Here is a 25,430-nt window from a genome sequence, read left to right on the forward strand (position 1 = left end):
CTCATTGACCTTTTTAAATATATCAGAAAGCTCAAATTACAAAAGATTTTTATACTTCATCCCAAAAAGAAAAAAATAATTGGACGATTGAGCCATAATGTAAGCGATTCTGATTTGAGTGGCCATGATCTTGAAGCCCTAATGGCCCTACAAACCTTGGACTCTGCAATAAATACAAACAAGATATCAATGTAGATACCTGCCTGAAGGCGGCAGGCATCAAACAATCCAGTGGATACAGCAAGTTAAAAAGGAAATCATGAGTGATTCCTCATGTTCCCTTTGACGGCATTGACGTCTTCAATGAGGCGGTCATTACTGACTCAAAAAATTTGGCAAAGCATTTGAAATCTAAGAACCGCCATTATAATATCCCCAGAAAACAATGGCCGGCAATTAAATCACTCAAGGAAGATCCAATTTAGAGATAAAACCATTGAACAAAGGAGGAAACATTATCTTCAATAAACAAAACTATTACAAAGAAGCTATTAGACAGCTGGATGACGGGAAATGTTTTGTGCCTTTTAAGAGAGCAGACTATCTGGAATGAATTGCCACCTATTACCAACTATTGCAAGGCTGGAGGGACGAAGGAATGTTGGACCAGGACGAGTATCTGTTCCTCGACTATAAATCCCCTGTCCTTCTGACCTTTTGACACCTTCCTAAAATACACAAAGATTTGACCAACCCTCAAGGCAGGCCAATTGTGGCCTCAATCAATAGTCTCCAAGACAATACATCGACATATATTGACCTTTTTCTAGCACCATTGATCAGAGACTTAGCCACGTACATACAGGACACTCAGGATTTCCTGAGACTGATATAAGCAGTCTATATACATGTATTAACCATCAAGATGGAATTACAGCTGTAAAATGGTTCCTGAATAAAAGATCATTAATGACATTCCAGAAACATAACTTAAGGCTCCAACAAATGATAATCTACTGCTGGAACAAGAACATTTTCATGTTTGCAGGTCAATTATACAAGCAACATTGCGGGACCGCAATGGGCACGTGCTACGCCTCAGCTACGCGAATTTTTTCGTGGGCTGGTGGGAGAAGCACGTGGCCTGGGGGGGACCGCATGAACAGTGGATGGGCAAAATAACATAGTGGGTGAGATATGTAGATGATCTCTTCGTTGTTTGGCGCGGTAGTCACTCCTCGACTGAGGAGTATATTGCTAAACAACAATGAATTAAGGTCATATTAGTGACACCTCGGCGTGTTACTTAGATCTGGAATGATACTTGGAGAGGGATACCTTATTGACACAACTTTAAAGGAAGCCTACGGCAGGCAATGCTGTCCTGCAAGCTGGGAGCCACCATCCACAAAGCCTTGTAAAGAACATTTCATTTGGGGAGCTCTTGCGTCTTAGACGCAATTGCACCACCAAACAAGACTTTGTTTAGGCCAAAGAACAAGCATTTTTAAGATTTAAGAAGAGAGGTTACAACAATGCTGACCTACACCAGGCAGAAATCAGAGTAGAAAATATCAATAGAACTGACCTGCTAATAGCTAAAGGACCTGGCAAAATCGCACAGGACAGCCCCTCCATAATGATAACCAGTTTCAATGAAAAATCAAGCAGCATTGTGCAGATCTTTAAAAAAGAACTGGCACATCCTCTAAACGGATAACATTCTAAAAAATAGTCTTCCCATCTTCTCACTTATAACATACAGACATTGTCAATCCCTAAGTGACCATTTAATGCCCAGTCACTATGATTCAGCCCCCAAGGTAACACGCAAATTGAGCATAGCAGGTTTCTATCCTTGCATGCTATGTAAGGCCTGCAAACACAGTGGTAAATTTACCAACGCTAAGAGTGGACCAGGGGATCCTAGGTGTACCAGAGAAATTAAGTAGCTCATTAATTGCAACTCTGAATATACAGTGTATTGCTTGACATGCCCTTGTTCCAAACGTTACATAGGGAGCACTATACACCCTACAAAGAAGCGCATTACAAGCAAGAATGCAACATACCCGGTTGCTCGCCATTTTGAGAAATTTCATCATAGCAACTGTGACCTCCTAAAATTCTGCTGTATAGATAAGATACAGAAAAACGAAAGAGGAGGAGATAATCAGGAAACTCCGGATTTTGTAATCGAAATATATTATCGATCTCCAAACTAAAACTCCCATGGGGCTTAATAGCGAGGAGGAATGTGGGTACACTTAAAATAAAGGGCCATTTTGGCTATGACTATGTAGACCATTTATGGTGAGATTATTGAAAATGAAAAACTATAGTCATAGGTACCATACTGCCTCTCAACTCACAAACAGTTGCCCATCCAGGGCTGAATAACTGATACAAGGGAAAAAACATTGTCGAAATGACTGTATACACAGGCTGATATATATTAGTAACACTTAAACTTTTAGCAACTGTTTGTAATTAATGAATTTTATGCAAAACAATGGACCTTAATATTGTCCACAAGTGTATATGCAAAGATTTTTATTCTCCCTGAATATCTGGATTTTGATGTAATTTTTGTAAAATGTATTCTTGCACTATGCACTTTGGTGATTTTATTTTTTGCATGTTCAGAGATGGTCGCCATTAATTTTGTCATCAATATTTTATAAGTCTTTGATTTCCATGAATGACACGTAATGTATTGTTATTTTAAATACTTTTGTGTTTGCACAGAAAAACTGACATTGAAAAAGGCGAAACGCGTCTGTCAGTGCAGGGGGGGGTCTGCACAATAAAGTATTTTGCTTAAATGTACTCCTGTGAGTGCTTTCCAATTGGCATCAGAAGGGTTTGCCTTGTTTTTTGTATGGAGAGCGGCTTGCCACCGCAGGAGTGAGCACCCGGGAACGAGAAGGCGCGGCAGTGGTGGATATATATATAAAGCACTTCAATTAATAATTTGTTACTCTGTATGGTCTGTACCTGTTCCCTTACCATGACGTGGGCATCTCAAGACTGTGAGCTTGACACACATACACACACCCACTGAGTGAACACACTTGTCGGGCAAGAAAACACCGGAGCCGTGGCCTCCGTATCGGAACGTGTTTATTTTGCAACTTCTAGGTCACTCCTTGTTCATGGGCAAAGGTTAGTGCATTTTCTTTTAAAGGAACCAGTGCTCTACGTGCAAATACAATAAAAATAATCAACATACTTCTGCTTGTACACGTTAGTCAATAAAGTTCTATTGAAACACAGTAAAAATCACCATATTAAATTTCATTCTACAATACTTGGATTGCAAAAAAGTGGGTGAAGTTCAGTTATCATTAGCGACTTTCATGACAAAATACTTGTTTATATTCCCACAGTTGAACCTCGCCGGGTAAAACAGGAGCACAGACTCCGTTGTACATTCAGAAGGAAAAATGTATTGCCTATTCATGCTAGTATTAAAGTTTCGACCGCAAGCCTGCGGCCTTGATCACATAGCTCGCTGCAATGGTGACAGAGTATATATATATATATATATATATATATATATATATATATATATATATATATATATATATATATATATTCATTCCGCACCCACGTGGCCTTGTCAAGCCCCAGTGAGGTTGTAACTGAAGTTCATAGTGGTGTCGCCTACCGTACAGTGCCATTTGCGCCGTGAACTTTATCCCTTCTATTGAATGTTCAAGGTGTTGTGAAAGTGTGTCTACGAAGTGCAAATGCAAGCAAGCCAATTCAGAGAGTATTATCCTGCATTGTCACACATGCAAATGTATGTCAAAAGTAATGTGTAAAAGAGAGGGTAACTTAAGAAACCGGACCACATAAATTTTGATGTTTCCTACCAGCTCTCGCCAGACGTGATAGAATATCATCGATTACTTCCTGGAGCCTGCTTGTTGGGCCTAAAGGATTGGTGTAGTTTACTTCAGATTCAATATTCCACCCCTTGTTTTTCTGTGTATAAGACCATGTAGATCCTTCACCTTTGTTACAGTTGATAATGACCCACCACTGTCATGTGAGCAGATAGGTCCCAAGGTTTTATCTTGTTAAATAGCGTTTTTCATTCATCAAATATGTAATTGTTTCCTGTTAATGGCTCTCTCCCTAGTAAAGTTACCCTATACCATCTACAGGTAGTTTAGGTGTGTGTCCTGTCAGTTGGCAATGCTTTTGGGCAAAATTAGTCAGCTAGTTTAAGCCTTATACTGACTGTATGGATTATGTTTTGTAATATAGTTACGTTTTTTAGGTGAGATAATTCATTGACACTAACAAATTGCCATACAGTATAAAAATACCAAATAAAATTAATTTCATTATACATAGTATAAACATAACCCATAAATACCAACACATTATAAAATTGCATTATAGATCATCAAAAACTCGTAAACCTTTCCACATGACATAACATGGGACTTTTACTTCTAACGGTTGCATGCAATACCTACCTCATAAGTTTCTCTGGTGGTTTATGCAAGATGCAAAACAATTAGTAGGTCAAACTACAAAATTTAAAATGTAACGAGTAATGAAAAATCGCATGAGGTTCTTACAAAGAAAACCCTGTACTGAAAACAGTATTGTATCGTCATAACCTCTCTAGTGAACCTGAGACAAAATGCAGTTTATCATAGGGTGCAGTTATGTAACCTCACCGTGTAATAAACTCACAAACATATCTTGGATCAAGTCAGTTTCATTTGCAACACCCTAGCTATACCCCTGGGTAGGTGTTGCTTTGAGCAATCAAGCCTTTTCAAAGGAACAAGTGTAAAGTATTTAGAAGTACCAAATCTGGTGAACAAGAAAAAAGCACGACACCAAGGAAATCCAGCACTAATTTTTAAAAATAAATTTCCTTTTTATTACTTCTCTGACATCACAGTGAACAAAATCTACCTGAGGGTTTTAGAGATATAAACTATTAAGCAAGTCGTAATTCAGCACTTTTCACTCAAAATGCAAACAACCATTGGCGAGTACTGTGGTTAGCAGCTACTTTGGAAACTTTTGTAAATTTGTGTTTGGTTACTCCGGCCTGCTTTGGTAAACCAACTCCGACAGGGAGCAAGTCACAGGAGCCAGTAATGTTTGACTGCACAGTTACCTTGCAGTTAAAGCAACCTCCAGTACAGTTTCAGGATATCTGGGCTAATTGCTATAGAAATCAATGGAGGGGTCCTGATGCAAGGATACAGGATGCTGAAGATGATGATCTGTTTGACAGAGGTCTTCCTGGGGCCACCTCTCGGTCCACGAACACGGTGGGGCAACTTTGGCTTTAGAGGTTGATGTCCCTCGAAGTCCAACAAATAATCAGTTGCTACTGGTCTCCGGTTACATCTAACCACCGGTTCCCTTAAACTGAGGCCAGTGTCTGTCTTGGGCGACCACACCACACTCCAGTGACTCTCCCGTGGCCAACTGATTTGGTTCAACTCTTGAGCTACAAAACTCTGTTTCCCAGGCTGTATGTCTGTGGTCTGTGATGATCAAGTGATTGTGGCTACCAACCTGTCAAGGAAGGCTTTTTCAACGTTTGTGGTTCTGGAGGTGAAACAGGAAGTCAGCCAACTGACTTTTGGAGTTCAGCTCTTCTTTCTGGGATGACATTTCCTCAAGCAGGGCACCACAGGCACAGTCCTCTCTTTGTTAGCCTAGGAGCAGCCCAGTCTTCGGTGCCGCCACTTTTTGCCAGCTCCAGGAAACAGCAGGGCAGTACTTCTTTGGTTCTCTCTCTGGTACAGACCTGATCAGAGGTCTAGAAGCCACTTTTAGGTCCGCAACGTGCCCTCAGGGATGCAATGATTACTAGGCAATGGACAACTATGTCCCCTCCCGCCTAATGATGACTTCCTGCAAAAAGTGGTATCTAGTTATCTCAGAATGAAATAATCTAGCTACTCCCAAGATGACAGAACCCTTCTCTGGCTGTGTGGCGCTTGTTACAATAGAGGTGTGGCTGCGGGAGGACTACAATTCCACTCGAAAACCTGTTTCGCAACTGTTTCCCTCTCTCTGTTCCAGACACCAACCTGTCTATCAGAACAAAGTAGCAGCCCCTTTCCTGTGTCCCCACCATTTGCCCTCCAAAGGCAGCTTCCTCTTTAAAGCTCGCCATTTGGGCTTCCTACCAGGTCGAGGTAACACTTCTTATAACAGAATGCTTCTATTGTGTCTTTTCTTGGAGGTCATTCACACCTCTCCCCAGGTGGGCAGAAGGCTGTTTTGTGGTCAGCAACTGTAAATGGTACTGGAAATCCTGGGCAATAGTGGCAACTCTCTAAAAATGCTTTTTACTTATAAGTTGCGTTAAATTCAACTTGGGCATTCTTTTGATACCTGGAAATACCAACTTTAGTAGTAGTAGTTGAGCTGTCAATGTGTAATCCTGCTTTCGCCAACAAGGCTACTAGACTTTTAACAGCAAAAACGAATTTTTTTTTTTTTTTTACTGTTAGGACATGTATGACTTCAAACAGGCAGTGCAAGCCTTAGTAATCCTAAGAGTCCGATATGGATGTGTCGCCCTTTGCAGCCTTCCCAGATCAACGACGGCCCCGCTAAGAGCCAAATCAACACATTGACTAGCCTAGTCACAGGCTCCAAAAGAAAGTGTCATATCTCTCCGGACTTTGGAGCTCTCAACTGGCCACCCTTTGAGGCGAGAATTCATCTGAAAATCGCATGTATGACGCACATGACCCTACACCACCATACCCCAAGTTATCTAACACAAAAACTGTCACTCGTGTAGTAACAGATCCACCAGGAGCTCCAGTAATATTATTTTTAAACCACGAAGAATTGCCAAGAAAAAAACATATAACCGATCCTTCTCAGGAATTGCCCCCAGGATCTGGAATGCCTTACCCCCAGAAACGAGACAGAACCCCTCTACTGCCTTTTTGAAAAAAGTTAAATCGATCCTCATGTCTAAGTGTACGTGAACTATTTTTATATCAGGATTTTTAGCTACTGCCCGGTATTAGACCTCTTTCAACAAAATATTAACTATATTGTCAGGGACAATGTTTCTAAAAATTATGTATATAACCTTGTAATGTTTATGCTATCTATTGTTAGCTATTTCTGTGTACTAGACTCGATCATATATTTTTTTTAGGTCGTGGCGATTATCTTGCGAAGGCGCGGTCTCGCCAGAGACCCATAGGCACTGGATCAGCTTCCCAGGAGACAAGAGATGGCCACGCGCATCTTCAAGAATCTGATCAGAGCGGGCCGCATGAGCGTGTGCACATCTCCTGTCTCCTGGGAAGCTCCAACACACACAGCCACACCTCCCCCTGCTTTCGCTCACGCATGCGCACACACACACACACACACACACACACAGACAGACGCACCCACACACACACACTCGCACACATCTCTCCACCCCCCACTCACCGGTCCCTTTCAGCGTGTTCCGTGCCCCTCTCTCCCTCGGCAGCCAGTGGGTCAGTCTTGGCATGGGAGCTCCGCAGTGCTGGTCTTCACCTGGGCCCCCTCCTGGGACACGGGACTTCAGTTGCCGCACTTCGCATTGGCGCCGGGGCTCCCTCGCCATAACAAAGAGTGCGCATGCGCGGGCAGCCCCCGCCCTCTCAGTCTCAGCCCCGGCTGCTTTCGGTTTCGCTGTCTTCCGTGTTCGCTGGCAGCCTGTTCCTCCTGCCCAAGTCCCACACCAGACAAAAAGTGTGCATTCCTCATCTGCCAAGACTGCACCCTGTCTCCAATGCGGACAGATATCTGGGCTGCTGTGTGCTTGTTTGCAATTGTTTAGGTGCCTCTTTTGGACACACAGGGAGACTGGCATCTATGCGGCGATATCTTGTTTGAGAATGTTTGCTTAGCTGAAGCCTCCCTTTTATGGGCATTCTTTCACAGTAGTAAACGCCCAGCCTTAACCTGAGTGCAGCTTTGCTGCGGATTAAACCGGGATACATATGTCCCAAGTTTATGGCCCGCTGTAAAGAGTGCTCGAGAACGGCGCCTTCGCCTCGCTGTGCTGAAGTGGCCGGTGAGGCAGCCCATGCCACTGCCAGAAGTCTCGTTTGGATCTCAGAGGGGTGTGTGGGGGAGGGGCACGGGCAGGCCTGCCTTTGCATGCGCTGGCTATGAAGCTACTTCCCCGGGAGTTGCGCGTTTAGGTATGGGCTGAAGGGGTACTGGAAATGGAGCTACCGGATTGGCAGAAACACTGCTGATTTAGGGAGATTGATAGCTACTAAAACTAAAGCGCGCCTCGAGATAACTATCCTCTCTGACACGGGCTCCGGGCTGCCAGCAGAGAAGAGCACTGTGCATGCGCTCTTTCCCTCCAGGGTACAACCAGATGATAAAGTTCAACAAAAGAAACGGTTCATATAACTTAGTGATCTCGGTCCGCAGATGAATAGGCATCACCATAAGCGAAAGAAGAGAAGCAGACCTACCCATCTGCGGGAACAGAAGAGATGTTTCCGTATGCAGGCACAGATACCTTTATATGCACAGAATGGACTCCAGATGCAGACACCAAAATCAGCAAGGGAGGTGCAACCATCGCAATCCTGCATAGACACACGGTCATATCTCTATATGCGGACATCTTTGTTTACAGGCAGATAAGAAGAGTAGACAAGTCCATGTGCAGACAAGGAAGCGCAGGGGAGAGCTTAATCTGCGATGAGCAGACATCAATATTTACAGGAGAAGAGCGGGCACATCAACCTGCAGACAGAGTGGAAGACAGTTCTGCATGCTGACATACAGTGTGAACACAGACATCCTAGTGCAGGCACAGACGAACAGACATCACCACCTGCAAGCGAAGAAAGGCAGACATCTCATTGGGTAGACAGGGGGGACAGACAGCTGCCTCTGCAAGCGCAGACGTGCAAACTTTTCCGCCAGCAGACACGAAGTAAAAGTGTTCTGGATGCTGACATACAGAGGGAGCCCAGAAATCTTAGTGCTGGAACAGACATCACCGTCTCGAAAATGACCAGACATCTCAATGGCAGACGTTACGTAGCGGGAGGACATCTCCCTCTGCAAGAAGACGTGCAGGCGTCTCCACCTGCAGACACAGAGTGGAAGACAGTTCTGCATATTGAGGGAAGAGAGAAATCTTAGTGCAGGCACAGACGAACAGACATCACAATCTCGAACAAGACCAGACGTCTCAATGGCAGACATAGTGGGCAGACATCTCCCTCTGCAAGCATAGACGTACATACTTCTCCACCCGCAGACACAGAGTGGAAGACAGTTCTGCATGCTGGCATACAAAGGGAGCAGGTAAATCTTTGTGCCAGCACAGACTAACAGACCTCACTATCTCGAACCAGTGCAGACATCTCAACGTGCAGACACAGGGCGCGCAGGGACCTCAATCTGAAAAAAAATTGGCATTTCCAGCTGCAGGCAAAGAGGTGCAGACATCTCCCTCTGCATAACCAGAGAAGTTTCATAAATCTCAACACAAAAGCCGAGGCTGTGGACTGCGGCAGTTTGGAGCACTGCTGGAAGGTGGGAAAGTTGCAGGGGATGCTTGGATGTGACGTGCACAGTAAGTGTATGTACCTTTAACCCTAACACATGCCACAAAATTACACTCTACTGAATACAACATACACTCCCCATATTGCCACTCAGTGCCACATAATTACACGCCACATAATTACACTCTTCTCAATGCAACGTAAATACACTCCACATAACACCACTCAGTGCCATATAATTACACACCTCATACTTACACTCTACTCAATGCAACATACATACACTTTACCTACCTGCTTATCTATCGCCCTCACTCTATCTCTCTATCGCACTCACTCTATCTCCATCACTCTATCTATTGATCGCCCTCACTCTGTCTATCTATCGCATCACCACAGCATCACTCAGCACCACCACAGCATCACTCAGGGGCACCACAACATCACTATGCGCTACCACAGCATCACTGAACGCCACAGCATCACTCGTCGCCACCGCAGCATCAATCTGTGCAACCATTCAACAACTAGTTCAAATATGTTCTCTCAATGTTTCAAGCTTTATTACAAATGTCACAAAAAGATGTTAATATTTCGCTTCTGTTCTTGGATTTTCGTCACAATGAAATACAATGAACATAATCTTCACAAAAGTTATTTACAAAAGCTATTGCCATTATAAATTACAATAAATTTTATTTAAGTATTAATTATTCAAAAAAATAAAAGCCATTTTTATTTGTAATATCAATACATCTAAGTCCCGTAAATACAACACATATTGCATTACAAATGCTATAGGTGTCCCATTTGCGAAAGTTAAAACTATTAGCATTGTAAATGACAAAGCTATTAATTTCATTATTTTCAAAACCAACACCTAAATAAAAAATGTCATTTACAATACCAATAGCTCAAACTTTCCTAATGCAAGACCTATTGCATTACAAATGCTTGCTTTTATATTTGTATCTGCTCCCTACATCCTTCTTGTAAAGCGCGCTGATACACGAAAGGTTCTTGTTCGCGCTATATAAAACTCTCAAAATAAATAAATAAATCATAAATATAAAAACGCATGCCCTACTTTTAAATATACAGCACCATAGCTTAGGGCTTGTTAGGTCTGCCTTAGGGGTGACATATTTATTAAAAAGGAAGGTTTGGGTTTGCCTTTATTTGAAATGCCAAAGTTGAGTTAGTAGTTCAAACCTGCTCTGCCATTCTGCAGTGGCATGCTGCGAGACCTGCTTTACTTGTAGAGACACAACAAGAAGTTACACTTTAACCCTGGGCACCCTGGTTCAACATACAGGGGATATATAAGTAAGTTAACTTAGTCACATTGGGTATAAGCAGTTGAAACATACACTTGTGATGGTCGGAGCAAAAGCACTGAGGTCTAGTAGGTCCCAATGCACAACATAATCATTACACAAGTACCTAATGGTGCATTGATAGCACCAATCACATACAAATTCATCGCATTCTAGATTACTGAGGCACATTAACATTTTATAGATCAGTATTTAGCACCATTGCCTGACTTTCGGCCATGCTGACCATTGATAAAAGTATGTAAAAACACATGAGCGACCCCTCTATTCCAAAAGTCAGGATACCATTAACGGTTCGAAAATTCTACTACTCTTGGAAGACTAGTATTCAATTGCTCAACTCACATACCCATAAGCACTCAAAAATTCCACTCCACCAATCTTGAAAGGAAAACCAAAACAAATGTATGCAATCCAAATGTAATCTTATATTTTCAACAATTACTCATACGTATACAGTCACAATAAAACAATTAAAAACAGTACAAATGGTTGTTTCGCACAATATTAAAAACATCAGAGAGACACAATATGAGACATATACATTTGTCATTGGTAACGGTTAATTTGAAGGAATCAATCAAAGTTTTTACATTATTTTATTGTTTACATGTAACACCTGTGCTTCTGGGTATGTGAGTTGAGAAATTGAATACTAGTCTTCCAAGAGTAGTAGAGTTTTCAAACCATAAATAGAAGTACACTGTACGAACGATCAATTGATCATCTACCCTTAGAGTGACATAGCCTCAACTACGTACAAGTGCCTTTCAGCTTTAATGAAAGAAGTAGCCAGTGGTTACAGGCCAGAGTGCCAAATAGCATAATGTGTATAACAGTATCTGGTCCACCAGTAGAACAATCACACTTATTGTTACTGTTTGGAAGCCTGTCACACTTAACAAGATATTCCTTTGTTTGAAAAGTCCCTATCACAGTCTTATATATGTGTTTAAGTTTCTAAAAAATGTCATCAGAAATGTACCATACAATAACATGAAATAAATGCAAGAAGGCTTTAAAATGTTTTAAATAAACAGTAGCGAACATTTACATTATCAGGACAGTGTAACCGTTTTATCTCACCGGTAATTCAATAAATACTTTGAAGATAAGAATAATGGCGTTGGCTATCTTAATTGCAGTTTTAATACCAATCAGCTTAAAAAAGAACATGGTTTAAGTCCTTTAACAAAAAGGGCAACCAACATATTTAATATTGTTACTATTAAAATGTTGCCTTAAATTGGCAACGCCTCCAGCTTCCTGCTGCTTGCACTTTCTTTTGGTGTTTGTCCCTGTCGTAGAGCATGGACCAACTACAGCTTCCTGTCGGCGGCCAGTTTCCTTCCACTGAGCACATGCTTCTGGAGGTATTTTTAAAAAACTTTACTTGTTGCACTCTTGCACTCTATAAGAGTGCAATCCATCGAGCCGCCCTGATGTCCATTATTTTGTTTGCTCCCTCCCGCTATCTTGCCTAAACCCCACTGCCCACCACTCCCTTGTGTTGCTCTGCTGTCCCACCCTCCTCCTACTGTTCGTTGTTTTTTGCCCCATCCTGTCCTAATTTGCTTACTCCCTTCTTCCCCCTGCTGCTGTTTTCTTTCAACCTTCCTCCTCCAGCGGCCCATGGTCTGACTGTTGTGTTTTATGCTTTACTGCTGTGGTAGAACAATCTATGATGTCGGTTTTTGGTGAGGATTCCAGTCAAGGTTCAGTACTGGCTGGAGCTTTGGGGTCACCTAGGATTGTTGTGCGCTGTCCAGTATTTTAATAGACCTTTTAAACCCATTGTCTGATCGCTCCGGATTTCGTGCTTTCTGAAGTCTGGACAGAACATATTTTGGCGACAAGCTCTCCTACACCTGGACAGCACACTTCCAACTTCATTAATTTTATGTGCCTATCGAATTTACAAATTATATTATGGTTGTGTCATCTTCATTTTCATTGTATTGAAGTTACAAGGATTCTGTAACTCTAGTAAACCTTCTACTTCATTGAAATTAGCAGTGGAGGGCCGTTGGGAGGAAATGCTCTCGACCTTAGCTTGAGCGTCCCTGCGTGCAGCCTCTAGTCTGCTATGTGCACTCGGCTCGCACTTCCCGTGCGATTCCTGTGGAAGCCTTGCAGAAGTGGAGACTCTCACCTTGCACACTCGTTCAGCTTAGACTCTCGCTTAGATGCTGCAATTTCATCTGAGTTTTTTCCTCTTAGTTTCAGTACCTGCTTTTCCTTTTACTGGTAGTTTCCTTTCCTCTTGCCAATCCATCCTCACTCCCATGTTGTTCAACTCCTCCTTCCTTGTTAACTATCTGCTATGGCATCTCTGATAGGTCAGAGTGGAGGCACTTTGGGACTGTAAAATGCTATCTGATTTGCTCACCCTACGGTACAGTTCACTGCTGTTTCTAAGTACCTTTGCATTTTTTTCCACCCTGATTGTAGCAATTCTCGTCAAAGATGCAGAGTATAACTTGTTCTACAAATTAGTGTAATTGTTCGTAAGGCTAGATTCCTGTCTTAAGTTTATTGTAGCACTTAAGTCACATTCTTGGTGGTACTTATGTTTTTGTTCTGTTTTCCATTTCTTTCTTTTTGTTGGTGGATCATAGGGGGATATGTGTGTTGTGTTTTATGCTTTACTGTGACTTTAATGGTAGAAAACTCAGTGCTGTCGGTTCTTGGTGAGGGTTTCAGGTGAGGCCACTACTGGCTAGAGCTTTGAACAGTCACCATGGATTGTTGTGTGCTGTCTGGTATTTCCATCATCTTCTTCTTAAACCCCCTTTCGTCTGATCACTCCTGCGTTCATGCTGCTGCCTGTCTGGACATAACACTTGCTCCAACCTCCCTTCCTCCTGTTGGTTGACCATCCCGCCATCTGTCATTTTGTGCCCCCATCTTGCCGCCTCCTGCTCTGTCCGGGCACAAAAAAAAACAAATTGACATAGCCTGCCAAATAGCTTTCACATACACAAGAGCTGTTTGGTTATGTCATTGTTTATTTTAGCCATGTTGTACAGTTACTGTGCAACATGACTGAAGGTAAAGAGAAAAAAAGCACTGTGATGTGACCCCTGCTGAGCTGCTGTACAACCTGGCTGAAAATGTATTCCCAAAGCTAATAGATCCCTCATAGGCAAAATCTATTGGCTTTTTATTTTTATCTGGTGTCTTACTCCGATGATACCATCATATGAAAAATCTGGCGTACACCTCCATATGAAGTCCATAGGTAAAACCAAGAATTTACAAATATATAGAGTAAGGAAACAAATGTAATTAAGGCACCGAATAGTCCTGCCGACGTTAATCAGTGAGCATTTACAAACAATGACGCAAGTGCAAATCCTGTATTGCAATTAATGAAATCCTGTATTTTATATGTATACTTACTGAATAATTGGAAGGTAAGTTGTATATATTGCAATATCATCATTTTGATGCTTATCATATTTTATGGACACTTTACGGCTTTGAAAAAGCAGTCTATGGCGAAACATGTTGGCTGTTGCAATCACCACACAAGCTGCGCTCAACTGTACATCTTTACAATTTCAGCTTCACACCAATTCAGCTATTATTTTCTGCTTGCCCTTGCCTCAAGTCTATACCTGTTGTTGTTTCTGGTCATGTCTGTGGTCATAAATTGATTGTGCTTTTGCAATTTAAATATTAGTTAAATTTGTTTCCTTACTTTATATATGTGTAAATTCTTGGTACTTTACCTATGAACTTTATATGGACGTTTGTGCCGGATTTTTCATGTCTTAATTGAGCGTGGCTTTTTACACACTGTGTGCATCTAGTGGGTAGCAATAGTGCAATCTGTGAGGCACCCTTCCTCATAAATTATGTTGAATAAACTTCTTGTATGGTTTACCTATCCTATATATTGTTCTAATCTAGGAAGTACAGTTGGCTTTTCCACTGCTACCATATATAGAGTAATAAAAACATCATATCGTAATTGTATTCCTGGAAATTTCCAAGCGTATGGCCTTGACAGATTTCCAGAGGTGCACTAACTTTTTCTGATTTAGCTAAAATCTTCAGATTTTGGATTTCACTCTAGTAAAGTACTAGAGCAGGAATGACTGAACTGTGGAATTACTGGCGGGGTTTACCTTGGGTGGGTTTAAATGGGATTCAGATATGAGTTTGAGTAGAATGTGCTCACTCTGTGCCTTGTGTACTGCGAGTCCTTGTGACCCCTTGATTTGTCACTACATATGTTATTTTTTAGCCTGAGAAAAGAAAATTGAGGCATGAAACAGTGAGATTTAAGCCTGTGTGGAAGTATCATTTTTTTTTGTCTTTGTAATCCTTTATTTCGGCAAGATTTGCCATAAAAGATATCATAAAAATATACATACAGGTTAAAACATATCAATTAGTTGTATTTACAGTCTGACATTTAGGAGCAAGGAAGTAAGATGGCAATGTCCCGTAAACAACACAGTATAGATATTAGACAGTTTATAAATGTAAGAATCTCTCATAACTAGTATATTCGGGTAACAAAATCCCTACTGGTGATGATAAAAGCAAATGATTTTTCATTCAAATTGTATTAAAATCCTTTGCTTACGCCATATGGCTTCTAAAAATTTGGCAACAGCAAAGAGTCACACTTGCTAAACCTGTTTTAAAAATTCTGTACGCCTGCATACAATTTTTAAAACCCAAATTTTTACAGTATGGAACAATCCAGTGTCTTCTAGATTTGGAGTAAGCTGGACAGAAAAACAGTATGTGCAAATCGTTTTCCTCGACACTATCACAGCCAGGACAATTTTTCGAATTAGAAGAACTCCATTTGCTTATAAAACTCCTGGTTGGAAGTGTTCCATACCTCCACTGCAAAAACAGTTTCCTAGTAGCACTGGGATATATGTCCTCTAAAACGTGCTCAAATTGATAAACATCCTTGATTCTTAAGAATATTTCTGTTAAGGTTCCGATCTGCGCATTCTGTACAGAAACCATAAGCTTGTATTCATGATACAGTTTTGCTAGATTCTTAACGTGTAACCCTGGGGCAGGCATTCTCCGGCTCGGACCATAGTGAATGGAGCCCCAGTTTCCCAAGTTCAGTTCTTACATAGGTGAGCCACGGCATTTTCCCCGAATTTGGAAGGGTTAGGGTTTCCCGTAGCTCCATCCTGTAATTATGAAGCTCTGGAGTTGTCCAGAGCCTCTGCCAGTAAGCTAAAGGTTTGAAACCCAAGTCCTCGTCAAGCGGTCTGAGGCCAAGGTCAAGCCTCAGAGGCAAGAGAGGTGTACTTTGGGGTAGGGCTAAGAGTTGCCTTAGAAATGTGTTTTTCAGTAACTCCCAACTTGTGTCTACTCTTGTGACCCCAGAGTTCACCACCATACGTTACCACACCCCTGGCCTGGAGTCTATAAATTTCAAGTGGTGGGCCTATCGGCTTAACTGTAGATTTGTTGTTGTTTGCCAGCCTGATTATACCCCAGCTACTTGGGCCAGTTTAAGTTGGGATTTAATACGTGGTGGATCCAGGTCATATTTTCATTAATAGTCACCCCCAGGTATTCAAATGTGTGAACCCTTTCTAATCTGGTCAAGCCTGTACTAGGATTTGGTCGTGTTGTTGATGGAGGGTTAAAAATCATGAACTCCATCTTAAGAGCATTAATCTCGAGGCCATGCTCATGACAGAATGCCCCAAAACCGTCACGAACACGTTGAATCCCCATATGGGATTTAGACAGCAGCAGGGTGTCATCCGCGAACATAATCGCTGGCACCCTGCTGCCTGCAAGCTTTGGGGCGTCACTATCCGCCCCCGCATTCAGGTGGCCGATTACCCCGTTGACGTAGAGGCAGAACAGGGTCCGTGCCAAGACACAACCCTGTCAACGGGGAATCTATTCGAAAGTGCGCCATTCTTGCCGCACCTCACCTGTGCAAAGTTATCAGCATGGACCCGCCGGATTATGTTTAGGAGGTAGGGAGGGATGCCTAGGTCAGATAATACAGACCACAGTTTCCCCTGCGGGACTAAATCAAAAGCCGCACGGAGGTCTACAAACACGGTATAAAGGCTACCCCCTTCAATCTTCACCGGTTTCCAACATAACCGTGTCAAACGAAAGATCTGGTCCATAGTTGAAGATCAGCCTCGCAAAAATCTTTTGCGGTACATCTATGAGGCTGATGGGCCGGTAGTTGGCCGGAAGCAGAGGTGAGCCCTTTTTGAAAATAGGGACAATCTCTGCCCCTAGCCAAGTACCGGGCACCGCCATCCCCCCCAGAACTGCATTGAAAATAACCGTGAGATAAGGGGCCCATACCTTGGGTTCACATTTAAAAAGATCTCCAGGAAGTTTATCCAAGCCTGGTGCCTTTTCAGCTGCGAGTTTAAGGATTACTGCGGTAACCTCCTCCTCCGAGAAGTCGTCCTGGTCATTTTGGGAAGGAGAACAAAGAGAAGCGCCCTCTACTGCCCCATCTTGATCAATATTGGCTCTTTCATATAGAGCACGGAAATGGTCCTCCCACAGTGGCAGCAATGTTAGCTTCAACTGCTGGTGGATCACCAGACCCCGTTTTTACAATCAGCCAGAATTTCTGTGAATTTCTGGATTTTAAGGCCGCCAACATATTGGTCCAGTTGTTTTGGTCCCATTCCACCTTGGCGCACTGAGTTAGTCGTTTTTGTACTCGGTTCTCTTTACTTTGATCAGTGCCCTATTGCTGTGTTGTTTTATGGCCGCCAGAAGGTCAAGTTTTGCCTTCCTACAGGCCGAGTTGAACCATGATGCTCTGTTCCCCTTAGATATCCGTTTGGGCACTATGGGGTTTAGCACCTCCGCCACTTTGTGTCATTTCCGAATAGAGGTTCCCCAGTTCTTTATAAGTATCTGTGTGGTGGGTTTGGGAAATAGAGTGGCCATGGCTTGGAGTACCGGGACGATCTGGGCAAAGAGCTCAGCCATGTCTTAAGGATTTTCTACTATTTTTGCCATCTGACCCTTCTTCTATCATTAGATAAGAGCGCCTTGGATTCAAGGGGGGTATTAGCCATCTGGTCAGTATTAGGTACCCCTGGCATAGAGAATTCCAAGATCAATGCATTGTGGTCGCTCTCAGTTCTTTCCGCAACAACAAAGTCGATGACCTTGTCCCATGCTCGTGTCTCAACACAAATTTAGTCCAGACGTGACTCTTGCCCTAGTCTATTAAATGTGGGTTTAAGTGGAATATCTGATTTTGAGCGTCCATTACATGCCCTGATAGAGAATTTAAGAGTCGGAGCCATAATTTGTACCACTAATGGTGTCCAAGCCCTGGGAGGTGGGCCAGCCTCCGGTGGAATTTCCCACTGGTCGTCCTCTTCCATTGACGCTCCGTCCATCAAAGACGGAAGCGGCTCAAAGTGGGAATTTAAGTCGCCCCCAACCACGAACAGGACACCTTGCGGGATGGAACTATGGAATGAGTAAAGCTCATCTATAGTTCAAGATTCCTTTGTTGGATTCACAGGTCTGGAATATACATTTACCAAAGCTAGTTTAACAGTATTCGGCCACTCTAAAAGGACACATTGAATGTCCTCAGATGGCGTATTCAGTGTCCTAGCCTTGCACCCCAGATGGGCACCTACCCAAATGGTTAATCCCCCAGACGGCCCCCCCCACACACTTTGCAGGGACAGAATATGTGGCAAATCCACTGCGTAGTGCATCATCCCTGGCCCAGGGTTCCTGAAACAACTGATGACCCTAGAGTACTTGTATTAGATGCCCCATGTGAATACCGTAAGTAAATGGGCCTAGTCCTAAAAGAGTGCAGTAGTTAATTCTGTGTCTCCATTGTTTGAGACGGACAACCGGTCTTTAGATTTATAGACCAATTTATTTATTAATAAGCATTTACTGTTGAAGTGCATACCAGTGCAATTTGTTAAAAGTTTAATTTATACAACATTTTCAAATCAGTTTTGCTTTAATTATTTAGCTATAGTCCTCTATATCGAAGTAAACAGTTTTTTTGATTTACAGTGCAGATTCTCCAATCCAAGAACATGAAGATTCTATAAACTGTGAAATCGGATATTGTAAGCCTTTGTTCACAGGTAAGAAAATGCACAAAAGCATAAATACTTTGATCTGCGTATACAGGTTATAGACAAGGCCACTGGAATTATGTGATTGTGCAGGCGCAATGTTTTTCACTTACTTATAGATTTTTCGCATTTGCCACATAATCCATAATCTGTATAATCTTCAGATTTAACCAAAAAAAAGTTTGAAGTTCAAACGGTTCAAAAAGTACTAAAATCGCAGCGACATGTATTGCTGCACAGGGGAAGGCCCTTTGCAAAGATTGACTGGCCACCTTTCTGTTGCTTATTGCTGTATTTGGGAGTTAAATTGGTACTAATGAGGTGCAACCAACACCCAGACTGTGTTAACAAGAGTTAAAATGTAAAAAGAACTAAGTATTACTGTCACAAAATGTGCCACATTACGCCACATAATTTGACCTTTCCTTCCACATAAGTTACTCCACTCTGCTGCATAATTTGCCGCTCCCCTGATGCATAATTCCAGTGGCCCTGGTTATAGATGATTAAAGTCCTAACATGAGCTACGCTCCTTATAGCATGATGGCAGAAAGTTATTGCATTTTAAAATACTGAATTTTTTTGGGGCTTGGCCAGGCCATATCTACTCTGGACATTTTAGCTTATTGCTGAGACAAGCTCAATTTCAGGGTCAAATCTCATATCACCACACCTTCTTCACTGACCATCCGTCTGTAAAGATGGCAGTGTTCTACCATCTATCTGTAAAGATCACAGCCTTTTTGCAAAGACCTAGAATTTTCACTGAACTCCCAGAATGTTCATTCCCCTTGAGAAGTGTCTCTGGAAAATACAGCTTAAGAATCATTCACTTGCCTGTGTAGAAAGCTGAAAAGTTTCATGTAATTTGTTCTCATCTATGTTGCTACATATTCTTTAAATAAGAGTCTCCAAAACTGTTCATGTCCAGGTTTTAGTGTTTTCAGTCTCTGAAGAGTGCGTAGCCCATGACAATTGTCATTATTTTAAAATAGCTGTCCTATTTTTCTATCTGATTTAAATGTTACTTATTTAAGAAAAAATCCTTTGAATATAGTCATGTAAGTTATAGAAGAAGACATCTAGACAATTGGCATTTATTTTAAAATCTTTTATAATGTAGAAAGCTAAATAAAATGATTTTGAATGTAGTGTCATGATTGGAGATTCAAATAGTGACAAATGGGAGTAGAAAGTAAAAAGAAACCATAATAAACGTTCAAGGAGAAACTCATTCCGATGGTCTCACTACACATGGGAACACACATCTATTCATCTTTATATGCGATGTCTACTAGTAGGTTTGCTCATTATCTTTGTCTACCGAAATACTCCTATTTTAAAATAAGGAAGTGTTAAGCAACTGAGAGGATGGATAGTCTGTGGAAATGGATGTGGAAAAGGGATTCTGGACATCCCCACACATTTTTAAAACATTTGTTTTCATATGTGCGTTAACCTCTTAGTGCTCATTTCCTTCAGCCTGCTTCTTAGACAAGGCTTTAAATTTAGAAGTTCCAATTCCAATACCGTGGCGTTCAGAAGTCCACTTTATTTCAGAAATACTGAATGAGAGCATGCAGGTTGTCCATTGGAACTCTGTGGAGAACCTGCAGTAGAAAAGTATGGAAATAGAATCACCTGATAAACTGCTGTTGCTCTTGTGAGTTCACCGTTAGCTCGCCATGCCAGGCTTTTTTCCTTACATGAATGAGAAAGAGTATTGTGAATTGAAGACATGTCCTCACTGTGGCTTCTGGAACACCAACCCTAGTTTCCAAGAGAGAAAACTGGTTTTGCTCACAGATGTTTTGTCAGTTCCCAGAAGAGGATCACCATTTTTCACAGACTGAAATCCTCTTAGAACTCATCACACAACCATGTCATTAGTGATGTTATATGTGAGGTCATAAGCAGTGCATTATGGGGGCGGAAGTTATAGTTAGCTCAGGTAACTATAACTGCTAAATTTCTATGGTTGTGTTTCCCAACTATAACGTACCTGTAACCTTTGGTTTTTTAAAGTGAATTTCAAAGGTTTTTTAAATTCTATTTCCTAACTATAATTTACTATTAACATTTGTTTTTATGTGAATTTCTATGTTTAATTAACTGCTAGGCACATTTGCAGAGCGGTGGAGGAAGGAGGCGGGGCCTCTGACCAGCTCTCGACAATTCGCTGTGTGAAATTTACTGGAGGTAACGGCAGGGGTTCTTGGACCCTCAGTATCCAAGGGGACTCATCCCCCAACCAGTAGTGCACCAGATGGCGCTTTTGCAGAGTGGTGGGGAAAGGGGGCAGGGCCTCACAGAGTTCTCCACAATGCCTTTGTGTGGGACTTAGTGGAGGGGTTGTTGGCCCCCCAAGCACCCTCCGCATACAATGGGACTTCCTCCCACAACCATTAGTGCGATGGGAGGTGCGTTTGCATAGTACTGAAGAAAAGGGAGGTGTCCTCCGACCTCTCCTCAACCCCGCTGTGTGAGACTTCCTGGAGGTTCTCGGAGTGGTTGCTGGCCCCCAAGGCCCCTCTGCATCCGAGGGGACTTCATCCCACAACCATTAGTGCGATAGGACGTGTGTTTGCAGAGTCTTTAAGAAAGGGGGCATGACCTCCGACGTCTCAGCATTCCTGCTGTGTGAGCCTTCCTGGAGGTACCAGTAGGGGTTGTTAGCCCCCAAGGACCCTCACCAGTCAAGGGGACTTTATCACCCAACATGTTGTGCACCAGAAGGCCCTTTTGCAGAGTTGTTGACAAAGGGGTCTGGGCCTCGGGTGACTTCCCCTGGGCAGTCCTTTTACAAATCTTTTTTTTCTATTTATTAGCGGATGTAGGCTGCCTGCTCTCCCCCCCCCCCCCCCCCCCCCCCCCCCAACAACCTGGGCAGATTTTGGTCCTGGGACCCCATGCCTGGGGCCCACCATATTTGTAATAGAGGAGGTGGGCGTGGCCACCCTCCCCTGGCTGAATTCAGCCCCGGGACCAGGCCTTTTATTTTATATAATTTTGGGGGGGGTGAGGGGGGGAGTTTGGCCTTTTTTAGACAGAGGATAGTTGTTTGACCCCCTCCATTGGCTGATTTTGGCCCTGGGACCCCCTCTCCAGGGGCCTAGCCTTATCTCCACTGGGACCCTGGGAGAGCCTCAATGCCCCTATGATCCCTACCCGCTCCCTGCCTTCTGCAGGAACCGGCATTGCTTTCTGACTTAGGGAGCTGCTAAACATGCAGCTCCCTGTGTCTAAAAGCAATTCTGCTCTGCTTTCAGCTAGCAAGAGAATTATGTACGGGATTGAATGTACTCTGGAGGCCATTTCAATATCAGATAGCGAGGCTGGAACCTTTTCTCTGTCTCTAAAAACTATATAATAAAAGGCCTCCTAGTATACAGGCCCCCTGGAGGTAGCAATCAGTTTGCTGCCAGTCTGACACAGAATATATTATCCCCAGCTTTGCGCTATGAGAAATTTCTGTTGTTGGGTGACCTTAATCTTCATTTTAACGATGCTTTGAGCATCTTGGCCCAAGAGGTCCGTAATGATTTACTAACTCTGCAATTAGTTCTTAAATCGGAACTGCCCACACACCGACTAGGGCATACGTTAGACCCTATTTTCTGTAACTGGGACTCCCTCATAGTTGATCCCCCAGAACCAATGGTATGGACGGATCACTTTTTGGTACCATTTCAGAATAATCAATCCCCTGGAATTCTCCAAGGGAAAAGGGATGGTACTCGCAAGCTACAGAGGCGGTGGGCTAGGTTTTCCCCCTCAGACTTCAAGACCGGTTTGGAACAGGGAGGACCACCGGAAGGTCTGGGCCTAACAATTGATGGGGCGTGCGAAACACTTGATCGACGCATCCATGCTGCTTTGGACGCTACAGCACCATGGTCTAATAGGGGACCTATGCGGCGTACTAAATCCGCGGCTTGGTTTAATGAGGACTTAAAAAGGGCTAAGACCGTATGTAAGCGGTTCGAAAGAATCTGGAGACAGGATTACGCACCAGACCATGAGAGGGAATATAAGCTGAACCTTAAAAAGTACCATGCTCTGATAAGGAAAACACGGGCAGATTATTATACTGAAAGGATTACTAAGGCCGACTGCTCCGCCAAAGAACTCTTCACAGTATATAAGGAATTATCCTCTCTGGCCTGTCTGGAAGAAAGAGCAGCTACCTCGGTGCAATCTTGTAATCAGATAGCTGACTACTTTAATAAAAAGGTACTGGATATATATGCCGCCTTCTCCAACATAGCCAGGGCCGGTTCCAGCGACCAAACCCTGCTGGATGAGGGACTTTCAGCCACAGATAAGCTGTGTGCTTTTCTGACTCCTGATATTGTTGAACTGAAAAAGGTGGCTGGAAGTATAAAATCAGGCTCTCCTAGAGATCCGGCACCCGCCAAAATTCTGAGAAGCAATATGGAGACACTAGCGCCGTATGTCAGGCATCTCCTGACACTGTCATTTGACTCTGGCACGGTTCCAACGACATGGAAACAGGCTGTGGTACTTCCACTTAAGAAGAAACCACAGATTAACATCGCTCAAATGAGCAATTTACGGCCTATCTCACTTCTCCCTTACATCGCCAAAATAGCGGAAAAATTGGCGAACCAACAACTTACGGCTCACATTGAAACCCAACAACTCTATCACCCCACCCAGGCTGGCTTCCGTGCTCTCCACTCCACAGAGTCGGCTCTCCTCTATTCCACGGAGATGCTTAGGAAGCATGCGGATGAGGGTCAAACTGCGGCACTGATTCTTTTAGATCTCAGTGCCGCGTTTGACACTGTGGCCCATCACACTCTGCTACAGCGCCTGAGAGTAGTTGCTGGCAAAGCGTGGCACTGGCTGAAGTCCTTTCTCCTTGGCCGCAGCTTTTGTGTGGAGCAGGGGCCCCATAGGTCCAGAGCTATCGCCCTGAGCCAAGGAGTTCCCCAAGGCTCGAGCCTAAGTCCCACTTTATTCAACCTCTATGTTGCCCCAGTGGCATCAATTGCGGATAAACATGGGGTTGTTGTGGTGACTTACGCGGATGACTCAGCTGGTTGTAGCTCTTTCTCAGCCAGCTGAGCAGGCAGCTAGTCAGTTTACATCCTGCCTGCAAGACTTGGCTAATTGGATGTCAAACAATTGTCTCAGATTAAATGGAGACAAGACGGAGGTGATTATTGTAGGCAAGTCTCCGTCTGTTTGGACATCCGCATGGTGGCCCCAGACCCTGGGCCCCTTACCTCAACCTTAAGAACAGGTCAAGAATCTGGGTATTTGGATGGACTCAAAACTATCTTTTGAGTATCACACTAGACGTGTAGCTGGTACTTGCTTTGGCATTCTCCGTTGTCTGAGAAAGACACTCGACCTGCTCCCAGTGTCAGCAAGAAGGGCCCTGGTCCATGCCCTGGTGACTTCCAGGCTGGACTACGGGAATGCCTTATATCTGGGAGCTAACGTGAGATGTCTTCAACGTTTGCAAGGTATCCAAAATGCTGCTGCACGCCTAGTGTTATCGCTGCCAAAAAGATCTTCCACCAAAAAGGCATTGGGGACGCTCCACTGGCTCCCAATTAAAGAGCGTGTCCAGTTTAAAATCCTGTGTATAGGCCATCGGATCGCTCACGGTAAGGGCCCGAGTTTCCTGAAGAATCTGCTCACATTGTATAAACCAACTAGGCCCCTCCGGTCGTAGGGCACTGGGCTAATGTGTATCCCGAAGACTTGCAGGGCCAGGATGGGCGGCAGATCCTTCTGGCAGCACGGAGTTGGAACACTCTTCCTCTCAGACTCCGGATGGAGCCGTCCGAAAAAGTTTCCGCAAGGAACTCAAGACACATCTGTTCCCCAAATATTGAAGTGATCTTTTCTGGCTGTGTTACGGATCTTTTAGGCCACTATTAGCGCGGGGACACACTGACTAGTGTAACCAGGCGCTTTATAAGCTCAGTTAATAATAATAATAATAATAATAATAATAATGTCTGATCTCGCTTGCTGGGAGCGGAGCGTTTGCTGTGACCTGCCCCCTTCACTTTCTTTTAAAAAACTGTGGGACTCCTGGTTTGAAATGTTGGCAGCCAATCAGATGAGGTGTTTCGGATCCTCTGCGTCCCTATATATACAGTTGAAAATTTCTTTCAATACCTCCAACTACTGAACAGATTTACACCAAATAACAAAAAGGCACTTCCCTGGATCAAAGTCTACATTTCTTCCAAATTTGGTGTTATTACGTACAGCGGTTAAGGCAGTAGCCATGTCTAAAGTTCCTATGGAAATTAACATGGCGGAAAATGCTTTTTGGAACCCCCCTTTTACTCTGCCCCTGCTTGACGGATCACCCTAAAACTTTCAAAACAGCTGAAGTGAGTAGCAAACTAGCTTTGAAAATGACATGAGGGTCCGTCAAACAGCACCTAAGTTATTGGCAAAACAATAATGATTTGCCTATGGAAACCAACTAACCACCTACTGACAACTGCGCGCCTGCATGGCTTTATGAGTGGATA

General features: G+C 43.2%; 1 protein-coding gene across 1 annotated transcript in view; it reads left to right on the forward strand.

Moving 5' to 3' along the window:
• The window catches only part of TOPAZ1 (testis and ovary specific TOPAZ 1), a 1,918,280-nt gene that overhangs the window by 288,180 nt on the left and 1,604,670 nt on the right, over window positions 1-25,430 (forward strand). Inside the window, exon 3 of the mRNA XM_086942092.1 lies at window positions 18,842-18,915. Coding sequence (XP_086798218.1) covers window positions 18,842-18,915 — 74 coding nt within the window. The remainder of the gene's footprint in view (window positions 1-18,841; window positions 18,916-25,430) is intronic.

This window comes from Lissotriton vulgaris, chromosome 10, assembly GCF_964263255.1.
Source record: "Lissotriton vulgaris chromosome 10, aLisVul1.2, whole genome shotgun sequence".
NCBI classification, from domain to species: domain Eukaryota; kingdom Metazoa; phylum Chordata; class Amphibia; order Caudata; family Salamandridae; genus Lissotriton; species Lissotriton vulgaris.